We start from the raw sequence: 27,167 nt of genomic DNA, 5'->3' as shown, positions 1-27,167 counted from the left end.
GGAAGCCAAGTTATCATGAATATTTTAATATTAATATCAGGTCATTTAATGTTCACAACAGCCTTTTGAGAAATGTTCCTATTTTCCAGTTACAGATAAGGAAACTGAGGCACAGAGGCCAAAGATCACACACAGTAAATGGTGGTGGAAACAGCCTCTGGACCCTGAACTAGCCTCTTCTTGACGTCCAGTTTTACATGCCCAACTACATTCCTGACATCTGTCTCCACCTGGATATTCTCCTACAATCCCAACTTAACCAGGGGAAATGCAATTCCTTACTTTTCTTTCAAAAGTAACTTTTCTTCATGACATTTATATTTATATCAAAAGCATCATCAGCTTTTCAGTCACACTGGCTTGAAGCTATATGGTCATAATCACAAGACCCCTCTACTTACACCCTCAAACGCAGCCTCTATCCATCTGCTTATGGCTTTCCCTGATCATGGCTGTTCAGACCCTTCTTTCTCCCCACTTGGGCTTCTGGGATGGCTCCTAACCAGCCTGGAGGTGCCAAGCTCTTCTGCTCTCAGTCCACACTGCAGGGGTGTACGGGGACTTCAACCCAGCCCTGACTCCTTCACTCCACTGTTCCCTCAACCTCTGACTCCCAGGACCTGGAAGACCTACAATCTGACCCCAGCGACCCTGCCCCTCCTCACCTACTACCCCCGCCATGACGCTGTCTGCAGACAGGAGCACAGCTTCTCACTCTGGGCCTCATTCGCTCTGTTCCTTACACCCAGAGGGACAATGCCTGGGCTACCAGGAAGTCCCCTACAGACTGCCCACTATGACGTCCTCTCCTCCTGTCCTGTTAGCAGCAGGATCCACAAGAGCAGAGATTCGGAGATGGGCTTTGCATAGAGCCAAAAAAGACTGGATGTTCAAAGGTGTCTTTCTTAAAATAACTCCATTCTCCCTTGACTATCTAGTTTCCTAAATAAACATCTGTCTATGCCTTTGGGGGAAAAGACTAGATATTTAGTGGTTGATGGAAAACAAAAGAAAGAGAAGATAGGAAGCTGGTAAGGGGGAAGAAAGGATGGAAAGGGAAGAAACTAGCAGATCACTGGAAGCCTGGTTTTCTTTTGAAACTAGACAGGATTGGTAACACTCCAAATTCCAGTATTCCAGTGTTTACAACGTTTGATACCCATTCTTTTTTTTTTTTTTTTCCATACTAGGGATTAAACCCAGGGGCATTTAACCACTGAGCCACATCCCCAGTCCATTTTTATATTTTATTTAGAGACCGGGTCCTGCTGAGTTGCTTAGTGCCTCACTAGGTTGCCTAGACGGGCTTTGAACTCTCAATCCTCCTGCCTCAGCCTCCCAAGCCATTGAGATTACAGGCGTGCACCACCATGTCTTGCTAATACCCATTTTGATTCTTTAAAAATACAAGAAAGGACTGGGGTTGTAGCTCAGTGGTAGAGCACTTGCCTAGCACATGTGAGGCACTGGGTTCAATTCTTAGCACCGCATATAAATAAACAAAATAAAGGCCCATTGACAACTAAAAAACATAGATAATAAAAAAAAAATACAAGAAAATGAGACCAAGTGAGGACAGAGGATAAAGACAAACTCTGGGAGAATGCAAGTCCCCTAAAGTCCCTAAAGACTGCTCGCTGCCTCTCCAAGGTGATCCTATAGCGAACAGAGCTAAGCATTTTGATCCATAATTCTCACCAAATATTATTTACCTTACTAGATACTTACTTGAACAGATTAATTTTTCTTTCAGTTAAAAAGAAAGAAAGAAAGAAAGAAAGAAAGAAAGAAAGAAAGAAAGAAAGAAAAGAAAGAGCAAGTTGAGCATGAACACACTGGCTTCCTACTCACTCCAAGATATATTTGCCTGGATTCAAACCATCCCTTTCAAGTTTTCAGATCCATCAAGTAAAATGCAAAAGCCTATGGTATTCCCTCTCACACATAAAATGGCATTCCACCATTCTTCTTTGAAGCATTGTTTTAATAGTAGAAGATTAAAAACCCTAAATGACAATTAATAAGGGATAAAGATTAAATACTCTGCACCTTTAAGAGAGAATGGGGGAAAGCTCTTTGTGGACTGCTTTTGAAATTATTTCTTAGACAATGTTTTTTGAATAAGGCAAGGTAGAGAAGAGTGTCCACAGAATGTACTATTTGATTTAAAAGATGAAAACAAAAATAGGTATTTGCTGATATGCATAAATATCTATGCAAGAACATGTAAGAAACTGATAAAACTGGGTAACTGGGATGCAAGTAAGACTTTTATTTATTTATATTTATATTTGTTTTTGTGGTCCTTGGGATTGAACCTAGAGCCTGTGCATGCTAGGCAATCTCTCTACCACTGAGCTACACCCTCACACTTTTTAAAATCTTTTTATTTTTTATTTTGAGACAGGATTTCACTAAATTACCTGTCTTGGTCTCAAATTTGAGATCCTCCTGCCTCAGTCTGCCAAGTACCTGGGATTACAGGTATGCACCACCACACCCGGCCAGGCAGAAGACATTTTATTGTTCACCCTTTGGTGCCTTTTGGTCTTGAACTAGAATGAATGCTTTATCTTTTTAGGAAATAAATAAAATTGTAACTTCTTATCAGGGGACATTTGTAAGTGGGTTTTGGCTAATTTACACAGATGTGGCCCCTCCCTGCAAGGAGCTGGGGGCAGAATCAAGTCTTCGTGAGAGGAGAAGCCCAGCAAGAACCCCATTAAGGGGAGTCAGTGATGGGCACTCCCAAGACAGGGTCAGGGTGCTACCCTCAAACACTGGGCCTTGCTAACCAGAACCCTCAGCTCTGCTTTGCTCTGCTTCTCCCTCTGGGTTCTTGGGTTTTCATGTGTTGTGAATTAATTCAGTTTTATTTTCTTTCCGTTCTAACTTGACCTGTGCTAATCTGTACTTCTGAAAGGAATGTAGAGCATGGATTTGTAAGCACAAACCTGACAAGTCGCAGCAGGAATGAGGAGGGTAGTGTTGAAGGAAACACTTACCTCGGAGCAGATCCCTGGCCGGCAACTTCACATCTGATGTCACCAGAGTGCAGAGACCAGCGGTCAAGGCACCAAAGCGGCAAGGTTTGTGAAGGTACAATGGCCGCCAGCAGAGCATTACTGGGGTGTTGATGTCATTGCTTGTTTCTTGCAGAGTGCTCACAGACAATTGTACTATCTTCCAGCCTCAAGAAAAATCTAAATTAACCAATTTTTTTTTTTTATTACTCTCTTCCAGTGACAGGGGACGAAGAACCCCATTAGTATGAAAAATAGTTAGTTAAATGATATATTAAAATACATTCAATTTTTAGTTTAAGGTCTGCTGACACTTCATTTTCAGCCAGGTCACCTACCCCTTTCACATGAGCAGTGAAAATTAACATTCTGCAGGCTGACTCTGAAACAGGGTACAGCCCAAAGTACCAAAGACCTGTCCATGAACTTCCACACGCAGTCATGTAAATAATAAAAAATACTTAAAGACACAGGAAAAGTGTTGATGAAATATAAAATGTTAAATGAGAAAAGCAAGATGTAGCCCAATACCAAACAACTATGTGTGTTGGGGGACAAGGGAATATATGAAAAAAAAAATTGGAAAGAAACTAACATTGTAAAGCAGTTATTATTTATGTTCAGTAAGCATTATTGGTGATATTCATCTTTTTTCTTTAAAAATCCTATTTTTTTACATTTTTATAAATGAACTATTTTCATAATCACACTCAAAATCTAATCTTTAGAAAGATTTATTTGCATCCAGTAAAGCATGAAGTTGAAGTCATAAATTTTAGCAACATTTGCAGCAATCCCAGAGGGTTGAAACAAAAATAATCAATTTGCTAGACTGCTGTGCTCCCCTGCTCACCTGTGAAGTAAGGGTCCCTGGACTTTGAATATTTTGGTGATGAACAGAGTCTCACTGTAGATTTGACCAGCTCCTCGGGTCAGCTGCTTTCCTGAACACAACCTGCCATGTGGAAGGGCGCAGGTGGGTGCCAATGTTCTCGCCAGGAAAGTGGATCCAGTGGCATTTCTGCAACCTGATCCCTCTTGATTGATTCAGAACTGTTGGGTGTTGATTGATTCAGAACTGTTGGGCAGGGACAGGACCATTAAGAGAATAAAGTTAATGAATAATAAATAGCATATTTACACAGCTCCTGCAGTCCCCAAAGACCTTAAAGTGCCTTGTAAACTAATAGGTAAATTATGTACTGGGGATATATCCTCTACCACTGCAGTGCAGCCTCCTGGGGACAGGGGTAAGTGACAGTCGTTATATAGTGCACAGTCCAAATGCACAGGGAGCTTGGAGCTTCCACTTAAGTAACCTTAGCAGAGAAATCCAGATGAAAAGCAACTCATCACTAGACAAGTAAGGGGAAGGCACAGGCATCCATTCCTAAGTGAACTGGAGTGGAAAGCACAGTATAGTGCTCTTCCAGAAAGAACCAGAATCCTACCCCATCTGCTCTGCCATCTCTGCAGAGACTATAGTCAAGGAAGGTATCTTCAGGGCTGGGGGTGTGACTCAGAGGCAGAGCAGTTGCCTAGCATATGCTAGACCCTGGGCTCATCCCTAGCACCAAAAAAAAAAAAAAAAAAGGAAAGTGTCTTATTTATGCATGCATGCAGGGCAGGTAGATACTAGAGACTGAACTCAGAGGAGCTTTACCATTGAGCTTCCTCAGTCCTTTTTATTTTGAGACACAGGGTCTTACTAAGTTGATGAGGCTGGCCTTGAACTTCAGATCCTCCTGCCTGAACCTCCTGAGTTTCTGGGATTATAGGTGTGTGCCACTATACCTAGTCAAAGATGTCTTTGGTCAGCTGACAGAGATTAATCCTTGTTGGGAAAACCACCCAACTTCCCATAGTTTCCTCGTCATTAAAATGAGGATGATAATAAAACAGGCCCTAGGCATGCTGTGAGGATTAACTAAGATAAAATTGGGACAATGCCTGTCTGAGGAGGCTGGCCAAGAGAGAAGAGCTCCCTTTTGGACCCATGCATGTATCATAGTTTTGTTGTGAATATGAAATTTTCTTTTTAAAAAAATCTTTAAAGGTGAATAAGGAAAATCCTTGGAGATTGCTTTGAGTCCCTTGAGGTCACTGGATTCTGCACATATTTATTATTTTATGTCAGATTGCCAAAAGACACATCTTACAGAGCAATGCGGGCTGGACTATTGGGTCTCCTCCAGATGTGGTAAAGGCTTTGTTTCAAGCTCTCAGGCCTTCAGGAAACTAGATACCATACATGTTGGTTGACCTATTCAAGGGGCAGAAATAATGAAAAGGGATAAAGGAAAAACCTTCTAGGAATATTATTTGGAAAGTCCTCATTCTCAAGGGGCTATCCAGAGAAATTTCTTCAGGAAAAAGAACTCATGCCATAAATTCTCCTCAGGGTTGCAAAATACACTATCAACCAGTGATGGAGGTGGGAGGGTAATCGGAAACCAATTCTCCAGTCCAAAATAAGAGTGAAGCTATTCTGAATCTTACTGCTAATATTTCCATTAATAACAGCTACCTCCTCCAGAGCACTTGCTGTGTGCTTCGCCTCTTATCCACCTTTGGTAAAATCCTGGCTTCTCAAGTGTGACCCACAGATCAGCAGCATTGCCATCAGAACTTGTTAGAAAAGCAGACTCAGGCCTGTCCAGAATGGCAAACGCAAATCTGAATTTAATTTCTTTCCAGATGATCCGTGTGCACCCTACAGCGTGAGAAGCACCTATGTGTGGGTCTTATAAAGTAGTCCCCTGGCACTTCTGAAGCTTCAACTTGGGTGACCCTTTTAAAGAACCTGGAATGAGGAGTTTCCAGTAGTCCAGAAGGCACAGTGTTAGTCCCACAGAAGGATACAGAGCTGGAACTGAGCTCAGATCACGGACTCCCTTTCTTCTACCCATGTTCCATTCAAGTCGTCCTAACTTGCTTCCCCCTTTGCCCCAGCCGTAGGTGGATAGAGCATGGAGGGCAGAGAGAGGTGGGATGGAGACCTCAGCATCCCCACAAGGGGTTTCACTACCTGCCAGGCTGGTCTTGAAAGGTGGAGCCACTCTGTCCCATTCTTCTCCCCTCCAGAAGCTGAAGCTCCTTACTCGGCTCCAAGTCCCTCTGCCTCTCCAGATCAGAGCGTCATAGCCAAGTAAACACCTGCAGAACTTTCCAGGGTCTCTTCTACCAACTGATCCATGATGTTATCAGCAAGCGAACTCCAGATTGTGCAAAGGACAACAAAGAGCTCCCAGGAACTTTGAAAGCCACAGGCTTTACTGGGTGCTGTTTTGTTTTGTTTTGTTTTGTTTTTGATTTTGCGTCAGTGGTGGGGGGTTCCTCTGAGAAACAAGAAAGGCCAGAGAGGGGAGGGTGGGGAAGGAACAGGATGACACTGAAAAAGCTTTGGCTTTTTTCCAGACCATGGCACCAACTGATTTACCCTAAATTTTCCACAAAACTTCACAACTTAGAAAACATCTTTGGTCCTCCAAAAATTACAGGAAACTAAAACCCGCTCCTGGATGCATGAGTCTTTTTTCACTTCAGTACGCCACCTGGCCACAACCTCTGCTAGGGACCTAAATTTTGACCTCAAGTCATGACCAGTGAAGAAAATCCTAGCATGAGGGGAGGTCACTTAGGGAGATATTTGGGGAGCCGAGGGACCTTCCAATGGCTGGGCGGTCACACCCCATGGGAAACAACCTTTCTTCAAGAGCCAGCATCCAGCTGCCAGGGGACACACCATTCAAGAAGCTGTCATTTCTGAACTTGGGAAGCCGGAGGTGAGGGCTTTTGAAGAACACCTCAGGAGCACTGAAGTGACTCCAGAGAGAGGAGGACCTTTGACGGGGAAGAGATAAGTGAGCATTCTGGGCCTCGCCAAGACCAGCATGCGGCACCTCTAAACCGGGCCTCATTCACCAGAGCCCTGCCTTTCCTCTTCACAAATCTATCCTGAAGTTAGCTTCACAGACCAAAAAGGAAAGGAAAAACGCTTGGAGTTCTCGGGTCCCCATCATGTTCCCTTTTAAGCAAAGGCTTCTTGCTGCCTTGCCAAAAATCCCTGCAAAGATGACTTCCCCAGATTTCTTCCCTGAATGCCTTTTTAATACTCTGTGATTAGTGCTCAAGGGACGTCCAGGAGCCAAGTCTCTTTGCATAAATCACTAGGATCTTTAAAGGAGACCCATTTCTGCTCTGAGGATTTAGAAAATAAGCTCGTGAGTAAAAAATCTATTACGTCACAACGTGTGTATTTTCCAACCATTATTACCAGGATTATGTTAGGGGGCTGCTAGATTAAAAAGTGTCTCCCTCAATAACTTCAGTTTCTTCTAAAGAATAAAGCAAAGGAACCAGTCACTGAGAAATCAGCATCCCAACTGCTGAGTCAACTGCCTTAATGTTATTGTGTTTGTTCTAAGTCCTTCTGTGACCCCAGGCAAAGCCAGCACACGGAAACATGAACTGTAACGATTCTACAAACCAGTGAACTTTCTGATAATTGCATGTCTACTTCAGAGGCAATGAGGATAAACTGCAAAATTCTAAGCACATGTAAAATAGGGCATGAACCTCTGCAAAGGTTCATGTTCTCATAACTAACTCGGTCACATGACAACCAGGTCCACATTTGTCTAGGCATTACCAGAAACATGGTAACTTCACTTACAGTGTTTCTTGGAAATATCAACATGAACTTTAATTAAATTTGACATTTTGTATGTATTTCCTAGCAGTGTTTTCTGAGTACTGGGCCATGAGTATACAGGAGCCTACAGCTCTAACAACTCACTCTTCGATACCAAAGTAGGGATGCATTTGCAAGTCATCTGATCAAGGTTTTAGACCTGCATGAAATTAATTCCCATAATTATCAGAACATCCTGACAATAACCTAAAGCAAATAAATGACAAAAAAAAAAAATTCCTCTTGACAATGCGTTATAGAATGCCCAGCCCTGGTGGAGGACAATGGTGAAGAGCAAGGAACACACTCATACCTGCAGCAGGTGCCAAGGGCTAAGAGTTGAAGGTGTATTTCACAACAGCAAGGGTGGTAGAAACATTCTTCTAGTCCACCCAAGATCTTGACAGGCTGGACAGTTCTTGTTCCAGTACCTGGCTGACTACCCATCAGTTGGCCACCTTCTAGAAGCTGGCGAAACTGGTGCACATGTGAATCAACCAGGCAGCCTAGAGGGACACTGCACCCCACAGCTCTGACATCACACCTCCACTCCGACCTGAAAGCAAAACCTACAGAAGCGGAGACCTATAAGTTTCCCTAGGTTCCCCACGGCAAGCCACAGGGTCCTTACCTTTCCCCAGCAGAGCTCTCCCTAACCTAATGCCCTCCTTAGATAAGACACCAGTGGTGCTCCTTTCTGTCCCCACACTTGCCACCATGTTGTTTCCAAGACCAGCTGAAGACACTAGCTCCAGCCCACAGTCCTCTCCTTCCTGAGGCAACTGACTGAGGTAATAGGTGACAGAAATCAGAGAAGAGCTTCCCATCTTGCAAGGACCCAATTAGGAGGGCTTCTGAACCTGGCTATGGGCAACAGCCTTACCACACAAGAACAGGGCTGGTCAGACTCTGCTGTTAGACAGAACTTTTGCCCTTTGCCCAGTCTGACGACCACTCATGACAGTTAGGTTGAACACCTTCAGCAACCTACCCCCAGCCCAGCCCCAGTGTTTGTTAGGGTTCTTTTGGTTGTTATTAATGGAAACTTAATTGCTTCATGTAACTGAAAAGTCCAGGAGAGCAAACCCTGTCTTCAGACATAACTGGATCCAGGAACACTATTGAAATCATCAGGTCTCTGTTGTTCTCCCCTTTCTCTTCTTGGTCAGGCCGAGGTTGCATGACCATTCTTATGGCCAGGGATGGAACACTGTAATGGGCCATTCTAGCAGAATTATGTGATATAGAACAAGGAAGAAGAAGTTCACTAACACATCAGGGATGCTGGACAGATAAAGAGAGAAAGAGAGAGCGAAGGAAGGAAGGAAAGATGGGAGGAAGGAAGGCGGGCTTAGTATAAATACTGTTTTTTAAAAAAGGTTTAAAAAATGTCTGAGGCCCAGCATGGTGGTCCACGCCTATAATCCCAGCTGCTTGGAAGGCCGAAGCAGGAGGATCATGAGTTCAAAGCCAGCCTCAGAAACTTAGTGAGGCCCTAAGTGTGATGGGCTGACAGATCTGGCTCCGTGGGAATGTTAAAGGCCAGACTATGGGGGAAATGATTGAACAGACTCCATTTTGCTCTGAGACTCCATGTTATGTAGGAAATAAGCTTCTCCCATGGGAACACCTCGCCTCTGTACCCATCCTCAGTTACTAATTGTGACATGTTTACCAATAGAAAATGACAATTCTTATGTAATGAAAAATTGCTCTTTTGATTCCTATTGCTCCTAAACAATGTACCATGTGAACGGTGATTGTGTGGATGTTACTAATCATTCTTCAGTTTGTACCTAGGTAAGGGTCATTTTGACCCACTTCCCCCTCTGTTGATGATCTCATGATGCTAGTTTGTAATTTCGAATCATAGCAACAGACACTTAGGATTGATGTGATTATTGGTATAAGAACCCCTACAACCCTATGTTCGAGGTTGTTCTCCCAGTAGCCATTTTTTTGGGGCATGAGTGAGACAGTCTGTTGGCTGGCTTAATAAAGACTCTCAATTTGGACTTCTCAGTGGTTGATCAGTCTGTTCTTAAGTTGCGCCCCATAACACTAAGCAACTTAGCGAGGCCCTAAGCAACTTAGTGAGACTCAGCTTCAAAATAAAAAATAAAAATGGCTGGGGATGTGACTCAGTGGTTAAGCACCCTTGGGTTCAATTCCCAGTACTAAAACAAAGAAGAAAAACAAACAAACACTCAAGTCTGAGACTGAGAATTCTACTCTCAGCTACCCCAACAAACCCAACCCATTATCCATGTACACAGAATTGTACTCATTGTGTAGAAACTCTCACACCCTCCATAGGCACCCCTAAGATGTGGCAATAAGTCAGCCACATTTGAAGAGCCCACCGTCTTGAGAATCAATTGTTTTATACAACATTTTCTATTGCTTCTCCTGAAGGCGCTTCAGTGATTTCTCCTGCTGCTTCTTGGAGATACGTCTGTACCAATCACACAAAAATTCTACCAAGTCAGGCTTGACCTCCATCCACTAAAAAAAAGAGGTAGAGCACATGATGTTCACTTTCTTTCCATTTCTGTGGTTCTGATTCACCAGTCCTATAGGTCATGTGGTCTTTGCCAACTAGCAGGATGCTGTCATGGAACTGCACTTAGTAACTGTTGAATTGGCATTTGGGCTTTAAGGAGGGGGAAGTGAACTCTCTCAGTACTTCCACAGTATGGGATGTTTGGTTGCCTCTGCAAGAACTGGAGTTTGAAGAATCCTTTCACCACTTTAACCTAAGCTGAATCTACTCAAATGAAAATTGCAGCCCAAATTGGCACCTGAATCACAAAGCTGTGATTGGTTGTCCTAATCCAGAACTGTCCCCAACTTTGTCCTTTCCTATGAGATCTGAGAGGCACCATTCAAAGAAGAAAGACCAAGCCCAGAGCTGAGAATAAGCTGGCTCTACTGTCCTTGCCTCAAGGAAAGTTCGAAGCTCCTTTAAAACACCAGTAAGAGTCAGCGGAAAAATCAGGCTGGGAAAATAAAACAAAAACCAAAAAACAAAGCTCTGTAAATTGAAACACCAAAAGTGACTCAGTATGAAACTGCACCATTAGCATAAAGCCTCACAGAGGCAGAACCACTTGGCTGTAATTACAGCACTGAAGGGCGAGCAAGTCAAATTTATAGAAGTTTTCATGGTTTATTCCGAAAGATCAGAAAGGGGAGGCGGCCTGATTTCTTGTGTAATTATACAACTGGGAGGAAACTTATGGGTTATAAAACTTGCTCAAAGCTTCCTGTCTGACTTTACATTAATGGGCTGGATATGTAGCACAGTGGTAGGGCGCTTGCCTAGCATATGTGAGGTCCTGGGTTCCATCCCCAGCACTGCAAGAAAAAGAAAGAAAGAAAAAAAGAAATGTTAAGTACAAAACTATTTCTAATTTTATCTGCATTAGATCACTTTCTAAGGTTACTAAAGTTCAGATTAGCAGATAGGATTCATTTGGAGTTGAGAGTAGTTATCATTTTAACCAGTGATAAAAGCAGGCAGAAACTAAGAAATGACTAATAAGAATTGAAAGTAATTGGGAAGCACTCGTGTTTTATTGAAATGTAGTATTTCCTGCAAAACTTTCTGAGTGGTTATTTTTAGTGCCTAAGCAGGTGGCACAGTGGTTGAGGGTGATCCCTCGGTAGAGAGCTTTAGGCTTGTTAGCCGTGTGACCTTGGGAGAGTCACTTAACTTTGTCTTGGTGTATAAAATGGTGAGATTAATGGGGCTCTTGTAAGGATTAATGAACAGCATGTCAGGTAGTATAGAAGTATGTTTTGTTTTGTTTTGTTTTGTTTTTGTTTTTTGGAGTGGTGGGATGAAACTCAGGGCCTCCCACAGGCTACCCAACCCCCAGGCCAGTCCGATCATCTCTAAACATATTTATCTGTGGGTAAGCATATGCAGGATTATTTCCATGGTCCGCCTGGCTGGCTCTGTGCTCTCTCCTAGACCCCAGGGACCTTTGGGGTTTGCAACAGGAATTTCAGGCTTTTAGGTGATAACATGGGGGAAACAAGCAGGGCTGAAGGAACATCCGGTAAACCCAACACCATAGGCGACTACAAACCTCACAGAAACAAATTAACATGTCAGTGCTGGTTTTCACGTGAAGTGAGGTGTGTTCTCTAAGCTGTCAGCAAGCCATGTTTTATTTGGATGAAGACCTGAAACTGTAACTCCGCAGGCTGCAGCAGCCACCCCCGCTCAGCCTGACTGAGCAGCTGGCCCCCTCTCCACACCGTGCAGTTGGAGCCTTTCCTCCGGGCCCTCAGTTCACCGTTTTCAGTCGGCCGCAGCTCCACCACATCCTCTGTGCTCCTCTGAGGTGAGGTGGAACCAAACCCACGCAAAGCCACAGCCTCCAAAGGAGTCAAATGTGCGCTTTGCAAGGCCTGCTGGGGCGGCTTCCTTACTGCCTCACGTACCCTGCCCTGGAAATGCCCAGAAAGGGAACCATAGTCCCACCTGCCTCACCCACATCATGTCCCTAGAGCATGAGGTGACTGTGCCCACAGGACAGGAAAGTAGGCCCTGCACACACCATAGCGCAGAAGCCCAGGGGACCAAGAGTGGGACACTAGGCCCTCATTCTACCCCTGCCTGGGGCCTGAACTGCACCATCATGGGTTTGGGGTGCTAGAGTGTGGGGCAGAAAGAAGACTCAGAGGCACAGCACTCTGGCTGGGGTGACAGAAGGAAGCCAAAGGGCACTGAGGAGGAAGAGGGTTTCTCAGGGCCTTGCTCACCCTTCCCCAGATAGGGTAAGACAGAAGTTCACCCAAATAACCCTGGAACCTTGCTCCACCAGGAGGACCCTTGACCCCAGGTCTCTCTGCAACTGCTTTCAATCAGAGGCCCCAAGATGGAATCCACAAATCCACAAGTCAAAACCCTTCACAGGTCTTATGACTAATTTGTTAGTTCCAGTCCTCCATGTTCCCAGGAGTGACAAGGGCCAATTCTAGAATCTTAACTCTTGCAAGGATAAGGAAGGGAAGCTTGGAAGCTGGAGTCTCCCACCCCAACCCCACCGGTACCCCACAACCTCTAGTAAGAGATGGTATCCTATCTAGCTAGGGTGCACCTGGAAGGCTGTAGGGTCTTCCCAGAAAACATTTGAGTAGGACATGTGAGGAAAGGAGTCCCATGACTGAAGTCAGAAAATCTGAAGTAGAATCTGCTGGTGTGCATGGGTGTGCATGTGTGTGTGCGCGGTGTGTGCAGGACAGTAGAAAGAAAGCTTAAGTGGCAAAATCAACTTTTATTTGGAGCTAGGTTTGTGCCTGGGCACAGCGCTAAGTCACATCCACATAACCTACTACCAGACTAGCGGCCCCTCCCTCTCTGCCCCACCTCCTTCCTTCTCTGCAGACTTTCCTTCCCCCAGAAATTAAAAAAGGGCTTTAGGGGTCTCACAGCCTCTCTCACTCTGCCTGGGAGGTGGAGCAGCTTCCAGTCCCAAGGAGAAAGATGGGAGGAAAGGACGCCGGGATGACCCCTCTTTTCATTGCATTGGTTTTGATTATCCCTTAGGAATTGCAAAAGTTAATCCTGTTAATGATCCTCTTGAAGTCCAGATCCAAGATCATGTCCCTCTAGCAACAGGACTTCAACTTTATTAAAACCCCTTTTCCACCTTGTGTTCCTTACAAACCTTCATTCCATTCATTTGACACTGGAGGGCACCATGCCTAGATCCCTCTCTCCTAACTCCTGAGCTCCCCTTCTGCTAGGGAAGGGAGACCCAAGAGAGAAGAGGAGGGAGACCCCATGATGGTATTTGCCTTGCTGGGTCTTCCACTCTGCTCAGTGCTGGAACTGCCCCAAAAGGGGCTTCCACACCCGCTGGTTACTTGTTGGATTTGGCCAATGGGGAGCCCCAGCAGGAGATGGTGAGAGACAGGAGAGGGAGGACATGGCACTATTTCCCCAATTCCCTCACTTTGGGATCCCCTCAGGTCAACTGGGTCCCTAACCACAGGGTCTCCTACCAGGTAGTCTTCTCCACATTGTCTTAAAAAACAAAGCTAAAAAACATGTAAGGTGTAATCAATTCTTCCAATATGGAGTTGTCAAACTAAAGGCTTTTTTTTATAAAGGAAATTTATAATAATCTAGGTTTCAGAATCTGCCCAGTTCCTCATGGCATGAATATTATAGTCATGTTGACACACCATGGATCACTTTCCTTGTTTTTTGAGATAAGGTGAGTTGTCCCACACTCTGTGGATTGCAAGATGCTCCTGAACTGGGTCCTGCTAATTAAATATTCCGTGGTTGTTTGATAAACTTGGACTGAACAGAGCTTCAAGGGAAGATTTCCTGACCCCTCAGAGATGTATGTGAACAACTTCAAGTGCTGAAATTGCATCTGTGCCAAAGGATGAAGTCTATGGTTTGATCCTATCTCATGTAGTCCATTCCAGATTGCAAAAGGACAACACTTGACCACCATCATCTCTCCCCTGGATAATTCCACTGGCCTTCTAACTAGTCCTGTTTTTGTTTTTGTTTTTTTTAACCTTTAATACATTTTTCTTTTAATACTGGGGATTAAACCCAGGGATGCTTTTCCACTGAGCTACATGCCCAATTCTTTTTATTTTTATTTTTTTATTTTGAGACAGGGTCTCACTAAGTTCCCTTGAACTTTTTTGCCTTAGCCTCCTGATTACTCCTGGGATTAATTACAGGTGTGCACCACCATGCTTGGTCCAGAGTGTATATCTTAAGAACAAATTCATTTTTTTGCAAAATTACAACACATTATACTCAATAAATTTAATATCAATGCAAAATATTATCTCATTTAATTCATATTTATATTTCCTTGATTGTCCCAATAATGCCCTTAATTTTTAGTTTTTTGGAGGTGAAGGATCCTATCAAGAATCATATATTGCACTTGATTCTCTGTTGTATGTATGTTAAAATTTTCTTTTAATTTTCAATATTCATATAATTATACGTATTTGGGGGAGAATATGATAGTTCAATACATGTTATATAATGTGTAATGATCAAATCAGGATATCTAGCATTTCTATCTTCCTTTGTGTTGGGAAACCTCATACTCCTCTCTTTTCAGTATTTTGAAACACATAACAAGTTGTCGTACACTGTAATTACCAACTGTGCTATTAAACACTAGAACTTCTTCCTCTGGCACAACGGTATTCTGGTGTCCTTATCCAGTCTCTCTCTCTCCCCAGTCTACCCCCACCCTTCCCAACTTCCAGTGACTTCTGCTCTATTCTCTAAGAGATTAGCCGTTTGCCACAAATGACAGAATTTCCTTCTTTTATGAGGCTGAGTGGCACCTATTGTATAGGATCCGTTGTGTGTACCCGGGTTTTCTTTATCCATTCACCCACTGATGGACTGCTGGGTTGATTCCACAGTGCAGCAATGACCATGGGGGGCATGCATGTGTCTCTTTGACATATTGATTTCATTTCCTTTGGATGTAGACCCAGTAGTGGGACTGTTGGATCCCAGGTGGTCTTTTCACTTCTCTCCTTGTGCCCCAATAGTCCTTGTCCCATAGGAAGCATAGACTTTTCAAAACTTAAACAGATCATACAAAACCCTCCAATGGTTCTCTATTGAGTTCAATCCAAAGTCAATGACCACAAGTCCTACATGCCCTGTCCCTTCCTCTTATGAATCAAACTCTGATCTACTACCAGTCCATGCTCACCAACTCGAGTATCACAAGACTCCTTGCTGCCTTTGGGCCTTGTTCTTGCCGTCTCCTCTTTCTCAAGTGCTCTCTCCTGGGGTCTTCAAGACCCACTTCATCATTTCTTATAGGTCTCTGCTCATGTTCCTCCATATCGCTGAGGTCTTCCTTGCCCTACCCCCTCATGTGATGGTATGAGGAGATGGGGTCTTTGGAGGTCATTAGGATTATGAGGTCATGAGGTTGGAGTCCTCGTAAATGGGATAACTATTCTTATAAGAGTCCAGAAGGAAGGAATTTTTCTTAAAAAGTGTGACCTCATGAAAACAAAAGGAAGACAAGTGGAATACAGGAAGGAGATCAAGGGGGAGGGAGGAGGATGTATGCTAAGTGCATATATGAATATGTCACTCCAATGTGAACTCCAATTATGTATAACTCCAATGCACCAACTTAAAAAACAACAAATAAATAGGGGGAAATTTTTCCGAGAGAATTGCTTCCTCTCTGCCACATGAGCAAAAATCCTGCCTTCTGTGAGCCAGCAAACAGACCTCCCCAGGCACTGAAACTGCTGGAAGTTGGATCTCGGACTTCCCAGCTTCCATAACTGTGAGAAATAAATGTGTGTTGTTTAAGCAACCCAGTTTACTGCATTTTATTTTAGCAGCCTGAGCCGATTAAGACACCCACAGTATAAAATAGCAACTCCCACTTACTACCATACCACTTTCTTTCCTCTTAAATCTACTTGATTTTCTCCATAGCGCTTATCATTATCTGATAATAATATACACCTGCTACTTATAACGTGTACCAAAAAGTTCTTATAAAATTAAGATTCCTACCCACCACACACACTGAAAAAAATTTACGATTTCACGAATACTTCAGACTTATTCAATTATATTTTTAAGTTTATCAGTTTCACTTTCCAAAATTATACATATTTATTTTAAAAAAATTTTTTAAACAATTTTTAATATTTTATATATTTATTTATTTTTATGTGGTGCTGAGGAATGAACACAGTGCCTCATACCTGATAGGCAAGTGCTCTACCACTGAGCCACAACCCCAGCCCCTAAACATATGTATTTTATAGTCATGTTCAACAGTTAGATGTTAAAAGGGTCAAAAGCTCTGGACTAAAATCTAGTGCTGCTCAGAAAGACCTACCCTCCATATTAGCATTGAAATGTTTAATGGTTGGTTTCAGGTTATTTCATATGCTCATACTACATTAGAAACATTAATGCTTTATATTGTTTCAAAGGAATTGCAATATTAGGATGTTCATTTTCATCTGCATTCTTGGAAAAATGACTGTGTTTCTTGATTTTTGTTGTAAATGCCAAAGAGACGTGTGAGTGAGTTGGTTTTGTGTCATTTTCCATTTGGCCTGCAGGATAGATTTGAGTTTTCTGCCAGCAAGAACCAGAACAAAGGCAGCATTAAGATCCCTGCTCAGCAGCGGGTGGGTACACCAGAGGGAGGGAAGCCTTCACACAAGTGGCACACAGTTCTGTCTCAGCTGCCCAGGAGCACAGAGCACAAGCTCTGTTTGTCACGCCTGGAATGAACCACAGGAGTCATCTTAGTTGAAACTAAATACTTGTTGCCTTTGAGATAAGGAGAGATTTTCTTAAATCTTTCTAAAACTTACTGTTGGGTTTAAAAGTAAACACTTTCTACTTTACAAAGGGTTCATGGGTTATCGTGGGCCCTGTTTGGCAGCTGGCACGCTGAGGCCTTAATGTGGGTAATGCCAAGAACTTCCACAAGAGCTTTCACAGTTGTCTTGTTTGCCTAAAGGTGTCGCCATTGAGCCAATGAGTGACCCACTGCTTAGGTGGCGCCACTTTAGTCCAGGACCCCAAATTTGTTGCTACTCTATTTCTAATTTAAAAATTATTTCTGCCCTTTTTTGGTGCATTTGAACTAAAATGTTAAGTAAAAATAAGTATCATAATCAACAAACATTAAGTCTCATCTTTGATTGCACAAAGGAAGATATCTAAGGAAGCTTTAAAGATACGTTTATGGACTATTCCCACCTGAGATGGATCAAATCAAAATCTCTGGGAGTCAGGGTTCGGGTAATGGCATTTTTAAAAGCCACACAGGTGATACTGATGTGCAGCCAGTCTGGGAACTCTGATCTTGACCAAGAACTGAATGTCTGGATCCAGATCACCTGTGTTCATCATTTACCAGCTATGTGACATTGGACACATCAACCTTCTGTGCTTCACTTTTCTCACCTTAAAGATAGAGACAAAAATAGGCCTAACTCAAGACTGCTGTGAGGATTAAGTGAATTAATGGATAATTATTTAATAAGTAATAGTTATCATGACTTTTATACTGTAGTCCCCCTTATTCACATAGGATACATTCCAAGAACACTAATTGATGCCCCAAACCATAGATAGTTCTGAATCCTATACAAACTGTTTTTTTCCTATATATGCCTGTCTTTACTAAAGTTTAACTTCTAAATTAAGCATAGTAAAAGACTAACAACAACAAATAATAGAATAATGGTCGCAATATACTGTAATAGAAGTTATGTGCATGTGGTCTATCTTTCTTAAAAGAGTCAAGACAAATTGTAGTATATCGGCACACTGTTGGCTGCAGGTAACTGAAGCTGTGGAACAGAGGACTACAGTGCTCAATGAAGACATGCACCACGCTTGAGAGTCACTGGAAAATGCGTTCCAGGCCTAGTCAGAAGCTGTTGGGCATGCCTGCAGTGCCGAGCAGGGGCTCTTCTCTCCTGAGCAACAAAGGTAATCCTGTGTACCCTGACTTAGGCCCCTCTTGAGCCAACTATTGGGGTCTGGTCATCACACGTTCTATATTCCTTGTCCCTTTGCCCAAACGCTACAGTTCTTCACTCTCAAAGTCTCGCAGAAACCATGAACAATTTATGCACTGCAACTGCTGCTTTGTTACATAAACATTAGGTCAAGAGCAAGACCCTGAGAATGTAGCTCCAACCAAGTGAAACAGATGGCAATAGAGCCTTCCAGAGGCCATGCTCCCCTCATATTTATTTACCTGGCAGGCAGCAGAATGAGCCTGTTTTGCTTTATGTGCAAAACTTTCCTCCCAGGCCAATTTTCTGGTGCCCCCAATGACATATCACAAAATGAAATAAAAGTATCAAGAACAGTAATTTATTCCTGAAATACATCTTCCAAGTGCTACAGATATCTGCCACATCGACCTCTCAGTCTGAACCTGAGCTGTCACCTACATTAAATTACTTTCTAAATCACAGGTAAACTTTACATCATAAAATACCATTCATAGCCGCATCAATCCAACTTGAAATCTGCATTACTCTCTTGACCCGAATTCCTAGATACCAACAATTCACAGATCGACCAGCTTGGCTCTATCAATATGCCTCACTCCAGTGGTGTATTACTCTAATAGATTACTGGAGTCGCAGCTCAGTTTGTTGATGAATAAGAGCAATACGTTAGGAAAGCCCAGGCTCACTTGGATGATGTATAGTTGAAATGGTCATCCAGGAGAAGCATGCTGGTGATGTATGGCCCTAACAAGGGCACCAACTGGGAAAGGACAAGTTCAAAGTGGGTTCTGCTTAGCTTGTAGAGGCAAAGAGAAACACAATGTAGGTCCCACCAGGTCACGTTGCCCCCTGTCTCACAAGTCCCATGTTTGCAGGAAAGAAAGCAGCTGCACAGACCAAGAGCCAGCTCTCAACCATGTTTGTCTTAGGAATGATACTTTGTGATTACTGGAGATCTCTCTTGAGACTTGAATGGAAACAAAGGCACTCAGATGTTACTTTTACATCGTGGATGTATGATGCATTTGGTAATGAAATTATTAAAGGAAATTGCATAATGACATCATCCATTATAGTAATTTTTCAGTTATTGAACAATTTGGACAACCATAGATATGTGCATCAAAAGACAACTTCAAGGGTGTGACAGCAAAATTACAGTAATAATCAAAGTCAGAGAACACCAAGGTCCATCAGCTACAGAAAGGAGTGACAATCAACTAAGGCAACAATATTCTCCATGTCATACAGCGACATTTTCTTATAGCCCTCTACCCTATGGTCAGCTGATCTAAGCTAGGATCTGAATAGTTGGGGAGTCATTGCCTCACGTATCTCTCATCCTGCTCCTAGGACCAATCTGTATGTGCTCCATTAAGTTAGTAAGTGCTTGTCTCATGGTGAGGATGGAGACACAAGACCTAGCAAGTGCAACATTCAGAGTACTTTTTTTCAAAACTATATCACTTTTGCTACTATCCTCTTAACCAAAAGCAAGTCACATGGCCAAATCTATGGCAGAGAATTATGCCTTGCCCACAGTGAGAAGGCACTGAAAAAATATATGACAAAGGGTATGGATATAGGGAGGCTGCTCATTAATGTAATTTATACCTCATGAATGAATAAATTATGATATATTCATATAATAGAATACTATACAGCAATGAGAATGAATGAACTACTGCTATGTATAGCACCCTAAACCTCACCAAAATACTGTGGAGCAAAAGAACTCAGACAAAAGAACTCATAGGTCTGAGTCTACTATACAGAGCTGGAAGTCAAGCTGGGTGTGGTAGCACATTCTTATAATCCCAGCCTCTCAGAAGGCTGAGGCAGGAAGATTACAAATTCAAGGACAGCCTGGGCAACTTAGGGGGAACCTGTTTTAAAAATAAAAAATAAAAAGGACTGGGAAGGTAGCTCAGTGGTAAAGCATTCCTGGGTTCAATCCCCAGTACCACTAAACAAACAAAACAAAGGTGGAAGTCAGACACAACCATTGATGGTGTTAGAAGTCAGGGCAGTGGTCACTGCTAGGGGCAGTGACTAGACACAGGAACCAGGAAGGCTTCTGGGTGTGATATTCAGTTTATCTCAGTAGTGGCTTTGCTAATGTATTTGCATAGTGAAAAATCTTGCAGGACACCTATAATTTGTGCAGAGTAAGGGCAGGACAATCTTTTCAGAGGGGCAAAGAAAGAAAGTGGTTTCCCAGGAAGTTTTTTAAGCTAAACACCTGAGTATCGAGATTTTCCCCTCCATTTTTCCCTTCAAGTCAAAATGTCTTGCCTATTTTCTCTCCTAAATATTTCTAGGATAGATCTGTCTCCATTCACACTACAGAAACTCACGTTCAGACTTCCTAGAGATCACCTCCCAAGCAGTACCACCTTCTCTAATGCATTCTCTACACCACCAATAGAGGGTTTTTTCTAGAATTCAAATTCAAAATAATTTCCTGGCTTAAAACCTTCAGTGAACAAACTCCATTAAGTCATGAGAACCCCCGGTGGGGCTCCTGAGGACATCTCCTGCTTCCCACAGTTGGGATCTGCAATGTCCCCCAAAGGACCATGAGTTGATCCTCGGTTCAGGGCACTACTGAGAGGCAGTGGAATCTTTTTTTTTTTTTTTTTTTTTTTTTTTTTTTTTTTTAAGAAACTGGTGTTTATTTTCCGTAACCTTATTTCCATTTTGCTTAATAAGTTTCTGCAGAACAGCTCAAGACCACTCCGTGGTTGTTCCTACCCACTCAGTAGCCTGAGCAGTGGGAGCTGCAGACCAGTCTTCAGTGGCTGGCTGGGCACTCCAGTCTTCAGTAGGGAACTGCTGGATAGGCACAGAGGGCACCTGCACACCTTCAGACCAGTCTGCAACCTCAGGTTGAGTAGCAGTGAACTCAGGAGCTGGAGCAGTCCATTCACCCTGAAATTCCTCCTTGGTCACAGCTTTTTCAGCAGCAGCCTGCTCTTCCTTTTCAATCTCTTCAGGATCTCTGTAGAAGTAGAGATCAGGCATGACCTTCCACGGGTGTTCACGGGAAATGGTGCCACGCATGCGCAGAACTTCTCGGGCCAGCATCCACCACATCAGACCCACAGAATGAGCTCCCTTATTGTTGCATGGAATGGCAATGTCCACATAGTGCAGAGGAGAGTCTGTGTTACACAGAGCAATGGTAGGCAGATTGACATAAGATGCTTCTGTAAGAGGCTGGTGGTCAGCCCTGGGATCAGTAACCACCAGAAGATGTGGCTCCCAGAAGGCTGCCTGGATCTGGTTAGTGAAGGTTCCAGGAGTGAAGTGGCCAGCGATAGGAGTGGCTCCAGTGGCAGCAGCAAACTTCAGCACAGCCCGCTGGCCAGTATTCCTAGAGGATATGACACGGACATCGGCAGGGTTTTCGAAGGCAACAATGGCACGAGCTGCCAGCAGAAGCTTCTCCCAGGTTCTCTTCAGATTTATGATGTATATGCCATCACTTTTCCTTTTGTAGATATACTGTTCCATCTGGAAATCAAGGTTGGTGCCACCTAAGTGGGTTCCTGCTGCAAGGAATTTGAGGACATCCTCTTCCTTCATTTGCAGGACATCAAGGGCTCCGGACATTGTGACAGTTTCCCTTTAAGTTATGACGGGAATCAAGAACAACGCCGTACGGACCCCTCCCTGGGTAGCACGGAAAGCGGCAGTGGAATCTTTAGGAGATGGAGCCTAGTGCAAGGAAGTTAGGTCATTGTGAGCATGTCCCTGCAAGGAATATTGGGGCACTGACCTGTCCTCTCTCTCTGCTCCAAAGTCACCATGAGGTAAACAGGCCTCCTCCCCCACGTACTCTTGCCAAGATTTACTGCACCACTGCAGGTCCAACGCACAGGCCAAGCAACTGTGGGCTGAAGTCTCAGAAACCATGAGCAAAAATAGTCTTTCCTACTTATAATCTGTGTCCTTTTCTCTCTCTTTCCCTCTCCGTCCCGCGCCCCCCCCCCCCCCCCCCCCCCCCCCCCCCCCCCGCCGCCGGCTCTCTCTGTATGTGTCTTCTTTTGGCAGTACTGGGGGGATTGAACCCTGGGACACTCTCCCACCGAGCTACATCCCCAGTCCATTTTATTTTTTGAGACAGGGTCAAACTAAGGCTGGAATTTAAGATCCTCCTGCCTCAGTCTCCCAAATGCTGGGATTACAGGTGGGTACTGCTGTGCCTATCTTGTCTAAAATATTTTTGAAACAGTGGTCTACTCTATGTTTTGAATTAGCCCTTGCTGTTCTACCACTTTGACTTATTTTAAAAATGGACAGGTTTCTTTCTCTTCCTTTTTCCCTGCTCCTCCCTAATCTCAGGGGAAACAGGATTACTCTCTTCCCCATCCTAGGCAGAGTTATCTATCCTTGAGCACACACCCACCACAGGAACAAAGCAATTCAAAGGATGGCACCAGGAGATCTCAGAAATGACCATCTCCCAAATTAACAAGTGAATTACAACCAGGATAGAGAATGCATGGAATGTAGCTTTTTAATCACCTCTTCAAAAGTCCCCTGTTCCTGCCTATGGGCAGAATCACAGCCTCTGGGACAAGAGTCCTCCGTGCTTCTCCTATGCTAGCAAAGCAAAAAAAGTTTTTTTCCTTTTTCTCAAAACTGTGTCCTCGGGCTAGGAAGGTAGCTCAGTGGTACAGCGCTTGCCTAGCACGCATGAAGCCCTGCATCTGCTCTCTAGTGCCACAAAAAAAAAAAAAAAAAAAAAAAAGTCCTCATTATTGTACTGGCATCAGGGACAAGGACCATGCTTTCGGTAACATTTTGTCACAGTGACAGCTGACATGATCACTCGGACTAACATTTCCCCACTTGCCCCTCTTTCCATCAGTCCCAGTTCCACTGGCCATGCTGAGATGGTCTCTCCTCCAGGCACTCTCATGTGCTGTTCTCTCTGTTAAGATATTCAGCTTCTCACCTCCTCATATACCTAATTTTCCAGTTCTGACCTTATATATCAAACTGTGGGGTTAGGTTCATCCTCTGCATCCTCTGCCAAAGCGTTGATTAGGTCATATTGTCCCTGCTCCTGTCTTACCTGTGACTTCCCCTAGAATACACGCTCTGGGGAAGAGGTCCTGGGCTGTCCCTTTTGTCACTGTATTCTGTCTCACTGCCCTTCCTGCTACAGGTGTTCAATTCATACTGACTTAAAGGTTTCCATAAGGGAGACAGAACTGGAAGGATGGGTAGGACTAAATGAGGTAGAGGACAGAAGAGATGCTATTTCTCATGTCAACCAGAACTTGGAAGCCAGCATTTACAAAGTCCATGGGAGAGAAACTGAGTAAGTTATGGTTTAGAACAAGATAGTTGCAGGAGTCAAATGTCAATCTCTGTACTGGAATATGAGTCCACAGTATGATTCTCTAGTATGATTCTATAGACTGAAGCAAAAGCTGAAGGTTCTTAAGCAGGAAATGAAGAAATGTATTCTGAGATCTAAGAAGATTCTCATGAAATGCCAGGCAGAGAGCAGGAAAATCTAGGAGTGAAGTCATTCACCAGCATCCTCTGGCCACAAAGCAACAAAGACCTGGAATTCTTACAATGGGAAAGAAAGAGGTACGTACTAGTCAGCTTTCTTTCACTATAGTGAAATACCTGACAAAGGCTACTTGTGAAATAAAGAGAGGTTTATTTAATTCATAGTTTTGGAGTTCAAAGTCCAAGAGCAGGTGGCCCTATTTGTTTGGCCTCTGATAAGGGCAGTGGATGCTGGCACATCATGTGGGAACACAAGTAGGAACAAGTAGTCCTAGCTTGAACCGGAATGGAAAGAAAAAGCCCAGGGTTCCACAATTCCCGTCAAGGGCACACCCCCACTGGGTCCCACTTCCCACTAGTGCCACACTGGGGACCAAGCCTTTCAGAAGTGCACCTTTGGGGAACACTCAATATCTCAACCACAGCGGAACAGAAGAAAGAAACTTCAGAGAGGAAGAATTCAGTTGGATGGTGGGAACCATAAAGGAGATGGAGTGGTGACGAGGACTGTGAAGCAGAGTGACAAACACAGCAATCAGGAGGGAAAGAAAAATGTGCCTGACGAGGCACGAGAAGGGGAGACCTGGAGCGGGAGCTGTGGGGCTGAGGCACTTGTAACCTCCAGAAGGAAAGCCTGGGGATCCTGAGGGAGTGTGAGGGTAAAGAAAAGCGAGAGTCCAGGCCACAGGCCTTGGGGACTGCAAGACAAAGATCCACAGAGACAGGACCAGCTGGGTAGGAAGGGAGTAGAGCAGTGTTCAAGAAACAGGAGCCTGGATGAACTGTGGAGGAAAAGGCAGTACAATTAAAACATGCAGTCCCACAGAAAGACCAAGAGGAGTCAGAAGACCCGGAGATTATTCACTCTTGTAAAGACCCTACTGAAAGCATCACTCTGCAAAGACTCCCACCTCCTTGCCCAATTGCTCCTGGGTTAGAAGGAACTTGGGATGCTCTTCTATAAACGTTCCTTAATGTTCAACGCATTTTATTTTACTTCAGCTGGTTTTAAGCTGTGTACATATTAACTGAGATCAAGCTTTTGATGTGTTTCTGATCACAATCTGGGCTGATGTGAACTTGCAATGGGGACACATCCTTTCCATTTCTTCACCCCTTATTCCATTTCTTCACCCTTAACCTCAGGATAAACCAGGGATGTGACATCCAAAGAGGTTAGGGAAGAGATGAAAACTCAAGAAAAATGAGAAAGAGGCAAAATGTTTCATACTAGTTTTAGAACTTATGTTATTCTGAGGATTTTGCAAAATGATACTCTTCCCTCTACAAGTAATCAAGCCAGGCACAGTGGTACATGTCTGCAGCTGCTGCTACTTCAGAGGTTGAGGCAGGAGGACCTGAGCCAAGACAACACAGCAGGACTCTGTCAATCAATTAACCAATCAATCAAATGAAAGTAATTGAGATGGCAGTGAGGACCAGGAAACAGACTTTAATGTAAACACAAACAGTGACCTATAGCAATGTAAGAGAGCGGAAAGAGTATAGGTTTTGGTATTCAACAAACCAGAATCCTTGTGCCTCCTCCAGCTGTGTGACCTTGTGCTAGTTACTTAATGTCTCTCACCCTTAATTTTGTTAATCTGTCAAAAAGTGGAAATAATGGTACCTTATGTGTGAATGTGAACATATTGTGAAAATCAAATGAGATCATGTTTGGAAAACATTAAACCCAGTGTAAGTACTCAACAAAGTTACAGTATAAACTCATAGGAAATATTAGCTCTGATTATTTTTGTTAGGGAGGATCCGTGGCCAGAAGGTAGATGCTGTTCATATGCCGATATGTCCCAGGATTCCTAAGAAGAAAAATGCCCCATGGACACTTTAGGATAATCCAGGCTGCTATCACTTGCAGAAGTCATGAGCTGCCTAAAAGGTTTTTCTATCTTAGAAAGCCTAAAAAATAATAGATTCAGAATTTGAATCTGTGATTCTCTGGGCTCAGGGCCATCCCATGAAAGGAAATATGCACAGTCTCAGGAGCCATCTGCTTAATCAAAAGAGTTTGCCCCTGAATTGCCCTGAATAAATTAGCAAAGCCCTTGGTGTTTCCTGTGTTCAGTGTGTCTAGAGGTCTTCTGAATTAGCACAGTGTTGTAAACAACAGGCGTCCAACAAGTTGGGTCTCTCAGAAGTCCATGACAGGGCTGGGGAGATAGCTCAGCCGGTAGAGTGCTTGCCTTGTAAGCACAAGGCCCTGGGTTCGATCCCCAGCACCAAAAAAAAAAAAAAAAAAAAAAAAAAAAAAAAAAAAAAAAAAAAAGAAGTCCATGACATAAGGTAATCTAATCTTTCTCAGGTCTCTGTGACTTCACACCAAAAATGTACCAAGCATTAAGTAAATAATTGTTGGAATAAGTGAATAAACCCAGCTACCAGATGATATTAAAATGAACCAAATAGCTACACTCCACATCTAAGAATTCCATACATATTGGTCAAAGGAAGATGAAAAAACTCGGCATTGATTATATCATGCAATGACCATAACTTACAAGACCCAGAGCACAAACTTACCTGATGAATCAAGCACAGAAAGCTGGGCACATCTGCTTTCTTTGAAATGAACTAAATTACTGATTTCTACACCTTTCCCCCTCTGGGAGAAGTGAATTTTCATCTTCCATACGTAGGCAACAACTTAAAATGCTTATTGGCATATAGACAGGCTTAGCAATTTCAAGTATTCTAGTCAGATAACAAAATAAAACAATTCTTTTTTGCTAAAAAACTCAGGAAGGTCCCATGAAGAACACACATCACACTATACTTAAGAGTAGTGAGATATCATTTACTTATCTTTACATCAGTTTATTATCATGGATCAAAATGTTTGTAGATATATTTTCAAATATACCATGTTTAAAGGATTGCAATAAAACTTTGTACAATGGTATGCACTTGTGCCAAGTGTGATCTCCTACACTTAATAAGGGTTCAGAAATTAGTAATGGAAGAAAGGATGGACAGTGACACTTACCAGAAATCAATTACTCTCCAGGAGTTATTCCTACGTTTTTCTCATTTCATGCTCACAATAGTCCATGAGGTAGATATTACATTTCTTCCTGCAGATGAGAAAAGGAGTGTGAAGACAGTAATTGTCTAAGGTTTTGTAAATTACTTAGCAGCCTGAGATCCACATTCCAAATGTGTGAAAAATATGTCCAACTCCAAAACTCATGCTCTTTCCACAACAGCACATGGAAATAAATCTATTCCAGGCATAAACAACTAAAGAGAGGCACAACAGAGTTAAAAAAAAAAAAAACTAGGTAAGGGGTTGGGGTGTAGCTCAGTGGTACAGTATATACTTAGAATGTGGAAGGACCTGGGTTTAATCCTCAAGAGGAAGGGAG

At 43.2% G+C, this 27,167-nt stretch overlaps 1 protein-coding gene across 1 annotated transcript; it reads right to left on the bottom strand.

The window, feature by feature from the left end:
- Positions 1-20,964: 20,964 nt before the first annotated feature.
- LOC124961947 (40S ribosomal protein SA-like) lies at positions 20,965-21,912 on the bottom strand. Its single transcript, XM_047520998.1, has one exon. The coding sequence runs from the start codon at positions 21,865-21,867 to the stop codon at positions 20,980-20,982; it is 888 nt and encodes a 295-aa protein (XP_047376954.1). The 5' UTR covers positions 21,868-21,912; the 3' UTR covers positions 20,965-20,979.
- Between the last annotated feature and the right edge of the window lie 5,255 nt (positions 21,913-27,167).

The sequence above is a fragment of the Sciurus carolinensis genome, chromosome 12 (genome assembly GCF_902686445.1).
Source record: "Sciurus carolinensis chromosome 12, mSciCar1.2, whole genome shotgun sequence".
Lineage (NCBI taxonomy): Eukaryota > Metazoa > Chordata > Mammalia > Rodentia > Sciuridae > Sciurus > Sciurus carolinensis.
This window is presented reverse-complemented; position numbering and strand designations above follow the sequence as displayed.